This window comes from Leptonychotes weddellii, chromosome 2, assembly GCF_054177405.1.
Source record: "Leptonychotes weddellii isolate Sample4059 chromosome 2, ASM5417740v2, whole genome shotgun sequence".
Classification (NCBI taxonomy): Eukaryota; Metazoa; Chordata; class Mammalia; order Carnivora; family Phocidae; genus Leptonychotes; species Leptonychotes weddellii.
The window spans coordinates 10,769,760-10,779,242 of NC_138370.1; the positions used below are offsets into that span (position 1 = coordinate 10,769,760).

Sequence of the window (9,483 nt, forward strand, 5' to 3'; positions counted from 1 at the left end):
AAATAGTATTGACAGTGTCTTCAAGATACCAATTAATGTGTCTTTCTATACCGTTTTATCCTGCTTCAGAAGGGAAATGGAATGCATTCATTTTTTTTCTTACTCCTCATATTTTTATTTTATTTATTTGTGTTTTTTGCATTATGAAAATATATTAAACATCCCAGCATGTTGGAAATTGTGAAAGAGGAAGATTTGAGAGCCAAGAGCAAAATGCTTTTAATTTTGAAGACTGAGATTTAGTTTAGTCTTGGATGCCATTATAGTGAATAATGGGAACTGATCCTAGACTTCAAAAGAAATATGACCATATGGTCTTACCATTCAGCACTTAATGCTGCTATGAATTTCCAGTTATACCCCAAACTTTTCATTTCCCCAGTGTTCCCCCTCACCTCTGTCATCATAAAAAAATGAAAGGAATCTGAAACCCTTTTTCTGAAATACTTCTGAAAATACTTACTGGTGCCGAGAAAACTTTTTCTTTGTGAGAGCAGGGTTTTATGAAGGAAGACAAAAATCCGAAGCATTAATCAGATCCACCAGGCTCATTACCGCAACTCCAAAGTTTATTACTTTTAAATATTAACTACTTAAAATGATTCATTTAGAGATCACAATGATTAATCCTTCTCAGTCACTATAAATGTCAGCGGCGGGATTAAAGGATTTAGATGGTCATGTTTACTCAACCTTCCATTTCTGTACTTAAAGACACAAGTTAAATAGCTTCAGTTTATCATCACCTCACGTCCATGTTTTCCTGAGCTCCCTCTTTTAGCTCCCCTGCCTAACTGATTGTTGACTAATTTGGGCTGTTAAGGAGGGAAGGGCTTCGTTCAGACTTGGCAGCCAACCTGCTTTGTGGATTACCTACCAGAAGGTGTGAGTAGATAGATGTAGCTTATAGCCCTCCTCCGGCCACAGTGGGGGTAATCCTTTCTTCCTGCCTCAGCCTTTATTGGTCTGATGTCTTGAGCCCCCGGCTTCCTGCTAAGTTTGCATCCGGTCCTCACCACGTGGCCAGTTTTGGATCCACCTTGTGAATCACCGCGGTGACTTCAGTAGCAATTATTAAACACCTGCTGCTTCATGCCTGCCATATGCCTATTGATACCAATACCTATTGTGGAGTGACTCAGACCTATCAGCAGGTAGGCGGGAGCCATGTTATCATCCTTGGGTCTTGGATTGTTCCGAAGAAATAATTACTACGTGAAAATAAGAAGCAAATTCATTTCAGAATGCTTCTGATAAAAACCAGTTGTTAAAGTTATTTCTCTAATTGCAAATGGCCGCCATTATCAAAGTGGCACTATTTCGTGGTTGGGTATGTAAATCCTTCGTGATTCATGCTCACGAAGATGCTCTTTCCTTAGAAGTCAGCAGACTCGCAACCCAACGTTTTGGAGATTTCAGCCACCAAGCCTTCTCTTCGGTTTCTGGGTTTGCCCTCCCCTGGAGCTTCACAAATCTTCTCTTGAAGAAAATGTGGATTCTCTGGGCCATTCGTTCTAACCCTGCTTTCTCTGCCTGTTCCGTTCCCACTCTCCTCACCAAGTTCACCGTGGCACCTCCGCCTCCTGTCCTCACTGACACACAGGTGCCCTTCCCAGCTGAGTTCAGGATGAATGCCATCGGGGCACCCTGCAATGGCTTCCATTAGACTCGTGTTTTGAATAATAAACCGAATCACAATTATGACATACAGTGGTCATGTTCTCTGTCTTCTAAGAATTTGAGATTATCAGTCTGTGGTGATGGATGTTAATATCACATTAACAGATAAAGGGAGCAAGCTGTTAAAGGTATTTGCGTTTTACATACAGCGTAACATGGGGTGGAGCGGTTAAGGTATTTAGTGGGATTTAAAGTTTAATTCTTAAAATGTAGTTTTGTGTAGTGCCTTTTAAGTAGAGATGGCTACCATCACTGAAATTTCTATTGCATGTTCAAGGATGGGTATTCTATTCAAATAGTGACAAATTTAGCATAAGAGGGTGAAAACGTTTGGATTGTCCCATAAAATATGCATTAGGTCTCAAAGGGGAAAGAGTTACATACATTTCTACTGTTGTGTGATCCTGTCATTTTGCAAACACAGCAAAAAAGGGAACGCCAGATAAGATGGTGGTGACATTAATTCCACAAGCATCAAGTAAGAAATATTTGCCCAACTTGTCGTTTTGTGTTCTGCTCCGCCTTTGGAAGAACATCACTCAGTGCCTGAGAATGGATAATCCATCCAAACTCACAGCAACCAAGGAAAATATTTAAAGAGAGTTGTAGGTTATTTTATTTCAGTCTACTGAGTGTATATTGATTCTTCTATCCATTTCCCAAACTCAGTTTGGGGCGTTGTTATTATAGAAGAAATGGATGGGTATTCTTTTTGGAAAGCCTTATATGTTGAAAGAAAGGGCAGAAAGGAAGTGAGAGACAAATATTGCTCCAACCTTTCTTACATAATTTCACTTCTTTGTAATTAACGAGGAAGGATTTTTAAAACCCAGCTTTTCCAAGAGGAGCTAGTAAGTTAGAATTCTAATTATTGAATAGGAGCTATTAAAGAGCAAATCAAAAAACTATATATTTGTTTTTTTAAAAGTAGATAGGCTTTAATTCTTCTTTATTATATTTTTTAAATTAAGGAAATTATCATGCAAAGTAAAAATTCAAAACTATAAAATAGAATATCACTAATTTCCTTCACTTGCAGTCCCTTCTAAATGATCATCACAACAGTTTTCTTGCCTTCCTCACCTTCATTCACACTCAAAACCATAAGCACTCACATAATGTGTTGGTTCTCTCTCTTAGTTTCCAAAAATGGAATCAGACTGTACACACCATTCTGCAACTTGTGTTTTTTTGCTTAAAATATGTATAATGGGCTTCCCTCCAGATCCAAAGAGATAGGTCCAAACTCACTGTTTATGCTAGCCACATAATGTTCCATCGAATGGGCTATGTATAATGTATTCAGCCATTCCCTTTCTGGTAAGCATTCCAGTTATTTTAATTCATTCAACAGTGCCATAGGAATCATTATTTGTACATGTATGTTTAAGATCAGGTGATTTTAGTCTCAAAGGTAGACTTTCTGAGCGAAAGAGCAGTTTTCATTTTAATAGAAAATCATTTTCAAAGAATAAATCAGCATAACAGAAAGCAAAGAAAAATAATAGCATAAAATTATAATGAATTCACATAGCAGGCCCACAGAATCAACTACTGTTTAAAGGAACAATTCTTAGTTAGTCTCCCAAATTTCAGTGCCACTGACCTACATCTCGGTTCCCCACTGCAAACCTGCTGTGTGATATACTCGCTCGCAGTGTGTATAAGAATCTACTGATAATAGCAGGTCCTGGGGAGGAAGGATATGCAGAAATGGGACCCCTCATACACTGCTGGAGGCAATGTAAAATAGTGCAGCCATTGTGGAAAACAGCCTGGCGGGGCTTCAAAAGGTGACACATAGAGCTACCGTATGACTCAGCAGTGCCTCTCATGAAGACATATATTGACAAAAACTTGTACACGGATATTCACAACAGCACTTCATAATAACCAAAAAGTAGAAACAACTCAAATGTCCATTAACTGATGAATGGAGGGGTAACTGAACCCAAGTCCACCTGCCTGATGTGCAGCAAGGCCAATCACAGAGACATCAGGTGTGTAGCAAGGGGACAGTCTGTTCAGGAGGCAGCCAGAGGAGGAGATGGAAGGGTGAGCTCAAATCCGCTTCCCCAAAGGGGGACAGAATAGGATTTCTATAATCATAGGGGGTGAGATTCCATACATATTGATGAAGAAGGCCCACGGGGAAACTTAAGGTATCCATGAAGAAAGATGGAGCATGCGCATTGAGCAAACATAGATGTAACATACATCCCGTGTTCACTTTGGGATGGAGACTTAACATCAGAATGAGGCAGAATTCAGCCCCTGACATCCGGAGGTTATCTTGGGACAAGGAGAAGGGGCTGTGGGCACGCTCTGAGAGCTGGTATAAGCTGGATGGGGTCTTGGGCTAGTTACCCCTGGGTAAGGAACGCGGGGCCTTGCTTCTTCCTAGGCTGGAACCATAACAGTTGACTTTGAGTCCAGGCTTCTGCAGAGAACGCCAGTGAGTTTGTTAGTGGGGTCTGAATGACCCAATAACTGATTAAGGGAAACAGTCTCTGGAAAACAAGTTTTAAACTCTCTGCTCATTTTAACCTCGTTAACCCTATGGGGCACATATTCAATTCCCCCCTGCGTTATGGTCACTTCTCAATCTTGAGGACTTGGGACGATGACCACTCTGGCTACTTCTTGATCTCTTCAGGGGTAAGGTGTTGGGTGAAGAGCACTGTTTGTAAATCTTGGTTGTGACATGCCCACGGGCCAGGCTAAACAGAATAGAAGCCATGTGGGGTCAGACATGCTGAGTTTTTCCCTGTTAGAGATATTCCATCCGTTGGAATACTTTTTGACCATAAAAATGAAATACTGATATATACTACAGTATGAATGAACCTTGAAAGCCTTATGCTAAGTGAAAGAAGCCAGTTCACAAAAGTCCACATATTGTAGGGTCTCTTTTATTTGAAATGTTCAGAATAGACAAATTTATAGTAACAGAGAGTGGATCGGTGGTTGCCTAGGACTAGGGTGAGGACAGGTGGGTAAGGGGGACAATGGGAGGTGACTGCTCATGGGTACAAGGTTTCTTTGGGGGTGATAAACGTGGTCTAAAACTGTGGGTGATAGTTACACACCACAAGGCATATACTAAGAACCATTGAATTGCACATTTTAAACGGATGCAATGTATGGTTTATGAGTTATATCTGAATAAAGCTGTTTTTTGGTTTGGGTTTTTTTTTAAAGAACAAACAAGGGAGAGATAAAGCAAAATCTAGGCATTAAAGAAATCTAGACTCTGGAGGGGAAGAAAATACCATGAGTTCGGAACTGGACCACCCAGTAGTACAGTCTGTTACTTTTCAACTCACACAGAGATAGTAGATGTCTTGCTTACTGGTGAACATCACTTGGCGCTGCAGTTTTGAAAAATCCTTCCCTGCTCTGACTGGGTTATAGATGCGGTGTGAGGAAAAGGCCAAATAGCTAAGCCGTTTTTTTCAATCCCTTTCTTTTACTGCTTTGTTGCTATGTGCCAGCCTTACCTGAAACATTTGTTCTTATCTGGTCCTGCCCACTTTGTCACAGACCTTCCCTCCCTTTTTCAAAATGTGAACTTTTTTTTTTTAATGATACAACCTGCCTACATTGTGTTTATTCAGTTTTTAAAATAGATTTTCAAATTTATGAATGTTGTAAAACACAAATGCCTAATCCAATCCAAGCTAACCTTGCCTTTTAATCACAATGACGTTCATGCTCAGGTATACTTTATTCTTGCTGCAATTTATTGTTTGGGTACTCCTTCAAATTGTAATGGGAAACTCTGTGTTGGCCCTGCTGATCAAGGTTACCAACATTTAATGTGCAGGAGATAAATACTTATTTCACCAGTTTCAGCCAAATAGAATTAATGTAAAGACTCTAAAAGGCAGAGAAGGAAATTGAGGACATGTTGTTAGAACCAGAGCAAAGAACACAATCTGAAGAAACCCTGGAAAATAAGGATAAATGTTTCATTATCTCTTTTGTGTTTCTTGAAACCAAAGCAAGATGGTCAAGTTTTTAGCTGGTTCCAGAAGCATCTTTTCTGCCTTTCTCTTTGCACTTTCCTACATTGCCCTAAAGCCCTCCGGAACAACCTCACCCAGCCCAGCCCTCCCACCTCCGTGATACCTCTGCGAACTCTCTTCCCCGAGTCAGAAACCTTTCTTCTCTCCATCTTCCCCCCGTTTGTCGAAACTGCATATGTTTTCCATAAGTATGGCCCATCTTGCTAACACTGCTAGATTGTGGGAAATAACCGGCTAGAACTAATTTATTCTCGTTTGATTGCTAGATCTCCCCAGTGGTGTTTGCATTAAAACAAGGGATCCCACGAGCGAGCAAGAATCCTTAAAACCAAAGAGGGGAATTGACAACAATAGAGCCTGAAGCTCTGAGGCAGGTCTGGGCTAGAGGTATTTTTGAAAAAAGGAAAAGTCAACATTGGTGGTGGAGTGCCTATTCTAAAATTATTTGGAAATGATCCTCTCCTCGTCGTCAAATTATACACTTCTCTATGATTGTTAATTACATTTGTCCAGGTGTTTATTTTTTAATCCGTTCTCATTAGCCTTGCTTTTTGGTAGTCACATTTACAGAAAGCATCTCTTAAACCAAGTCACCAGAGCCCTGAAAGGCGAAAAAAAATAGAAGAGTAAAGTGACTTGACCAGAGGAATGAGTGGCTTAACCGTAGATCTGCCGGAGGTCAGGTTTAATGTTCTTTCCTAGAGGAAACGAAAGCAAACTTTTTAATTCAGGAAGGCAGTCTAACAGGGACTCCTCTGCTTGCGCTTGCTTTCCAGCTTGCATTTCAGAAAGAGCCTGCAAGAGTTTTGAATTATTGGGAGACATTGATTTCAGAGGGTCAGATGTTGAAGGAGTTCGGGATACACATATCAGTTCACAGAGATGGTGCCTTGGATATTTATTTGCAAAGTGAGCTGTGTTTACATACCTGGATAACAAACACTAAAGATAGCTTTCTGCTTTCCTTCACCTCATAGATTTTTGCATCAAGATGTTAACAGTGTGAAAAGTCAATAATGTGGAAAATGTTTTCAGTTGCATTTCAGAGATTAGAAAGGAGTTTTTAACTGCTTTTAACCTCCCTCTTATTTTTATTCTCCAGTGGGCACCTCCCAAAGTAGAGGAGAGACGCAGAGAGTCTTATCATCCATTTTCGCCCCTTAAAAATTATTTAGTATTCTTATTTTGAAAAATCAACATGTTTAATGGTACTATGTAACTGTTTTAGACCCCTCTCCTCCCTCGCCCCATTTAAAATGTGATGTATAAGTAACAGTGGGTAAATTCTTCTACCTCTGTTCCATTAACTGTCCATGACATTGACCTTTTTGGGATTTACTCTCGTAAGTACAAGCTACACTAATTATTTAAAAACTACTGACAGTACTATGCCTTAATTCATTAAACTTGCCCACTTTTTCACTGTTCCATGGGCTCTTTTTTCCTTTTCTTCTTTTTTTTTTCTGACATATTTTTTGGTTCAGATACTTATTCAGATCTCTCTGATAAGCAGTTTGATTTGTAGCTAATTGTAGCAGCCGATTTTCATTATTTATGAGTGTCATTGTCAGAACCCATTTGGAAGTCTGACCAAGATAAAGCTGATTCCAACTTCTGATATGACCACAGCAATAAAACAATTAACCACACTAGTTAAAATGTGCTGAGGCCTGGAGGCTACTGATATCTTTACAACCAAATATATACTATATCGGGCATTATGTTTGACTCACTTTCTAGAAGATTCCACATGTTATTATTTTATCACAAATAATTTATGACACCCTCTTTTTAAAAAATATAATGTATATTACTTCTCACACCAGCCAATTAACTTTAAAGTGTTCATAGATTGAAGAGATAGAAGTAGGCAAATGAAAACTGTGAGTGATATAAATGCTTCATATTCTTAAAAGGTTGGTATTATATGGCAGCATCTAAATCAGTCTTTGTGTACTGTTATTCTTTATATGTATTTTGATTCTGGTCGGTGCCTAAATCTCGGACTCCATCATGCCGAAAAGAGACAAGAAATGGAAGAGCCATATATCTGCATCGTACAAGCAGACATATTTCTCTCTCTTCTCATCCGTACTATCATAAAACATATGTGAAATTTCAAGAATAAACACATGATTGGCAAAGTCATTAATAAGAGGGGTCATTTTCAAGTGTCATCTAATTTAAATACTTTTGCTTGAAGTTATGGCCTTGCCGTGAGTTTTATTATGCTCCAATTTATTAGTAAAGCCCTGTAGGGTTCACAGGAAACTTGATTTTACCATTAATTTTTAAATACATATTACTCCCGCTTTATTTTTGGAGTGCATCTTATTTGCAAAAATTGGTTTCCTCTGATCCATACAGATGTTTCCCAGTGTTATGAAAGCAGAGTGTCTAGAAAGTCAGATGTCTGCAAATTTTCGAGATGTTACACTCCAAAGCATAGTGAATGTAGGCACACACAAGTGATACATGTTTCTGCTAGTAGTTTACTTAAGGAGGGAAAATGTAATAAAGACTAACCAAACCCCTGCTTCTATTTACCAAGTAATTTGCTCTCTTTTCTCTACCAAGGGAGTGACATCTGGGTGGGAAAAATCCCATCGTTTAGGACTAGAGCCAAGACCCAGGAACTAACTGACAATTTCCATTGCTTCACATGTGGCTAAAAAAACCGCTATCGTTGGTAACTAGTCCTTTCTCTGGGTTGAGTTGTCATGGTCTGCGCTCCTTGGCTTGCCCCTCTCTCTCTCTCGAGGTGCTTATGGGCGTAAGTGGTTGACAGAGGAGCTCTAAGTGGGGGTGTGTGGGAAGTCAGCGGAGGAGCTCCACCCAGCCTCCCCTAATTGCACCCACTTGACCATATGCCACGCGATGCTAATGTAAACACCTGGTGCCGATAACTGAAAAACCAAAATGCTTGAGTGTTTATTTTAGGGAGATTTCGTTAAAAAAAAAATGATACATATACTCACTAGTTGTTATCTTTTTTTCCCCCTAATTAGGACAGAATTTTACCCTAAGGCAGTTAGGAGTTTGTGAACCAGCAACTCGAAGAGGACTGGCATTTTGTGCGGAAATGGGGCTCCCTCACAGAGGTTACTCTGTCAGTGCAGGGTCAGATGCTGATACTGAAAATGAAGCAGTGATGTCCCCAGAGCATGCCATGAGACTTTGGGGCAGGGGGGTCAAATCAGGCCGCAGCTCCTGCCTGTCAAGTCGGTCCAACTCAGCCCTCACCCTGACAGATACGGAGCACGACAACAAGTCCGACAGTGAGAATGGTAAGTGCCGTTTCTTTTGCTCTATCATGTTGGCCTTCAGTGCTTCTGTCTGTTCTAGTTGACTGTGGGGGGCATGCTTCTCTTCCTTTCTTCTCTCCTTCCCTCTCTTTCTTTCTTTCTTCTTCCTCTCTTTTCGTTTTAATGCACTAGAACTCAAGAAATGTCCTTGGATCATGCCTTTATTTTTTCCTGGAGAAAATCAATAGTCGACATCAGATTGTTAAATTATGCAAGCGGTCTATCATGTGTTAGCTATAGTTTTGAAAAACAGTTTAATGATGTACAGAAGAAAAAAAAAAAAGATTAGCTTTGACTTATCTGGGACCATGTCACCTGGTACCCTCTGGGGAGTAGCAAAACCAGTGGTGGTAAAGTTTACCCCAGAGCCAGCTTGTAATCAAGCATGTCTTTGTAGATTCCTCTTGAAGATATCTCAAAGAAGTTGCAGAATCTTAGAATGGATGAGTGAGCACACAGAATAGTTTATT

General features: G+C 39.9%; 1 protein-coding gene across 2 annotated transcripts in view; it reads left to right on the top strand.

The window, feature by feature from the left end:
• LOC102744363 (teneurin-3-like) overlaps nucleotides 1-9,282 on the top strand; it is a 180,066-nt gene extending 170,784 nt beyond the window's left edge. For both annotated transcript variants that reach the window (XM_081807307.1, XM_031041596.2), the window contains one exon: nucleotides 8,717-9,282. In XM_081807307.1, the coding sequence (XP_081663433.1) occupies nucleotides 8,717-9,057 (341 nt within the window). In that variant the 3' untranslated portion in view covers nucleotides 9,058-9,282. The remainder of the gene's footprint in view (nucleotides 1-8,716) is intronic.
• Nucleotides 9,283-9,483: the final 201 nt, after the last annotated feature.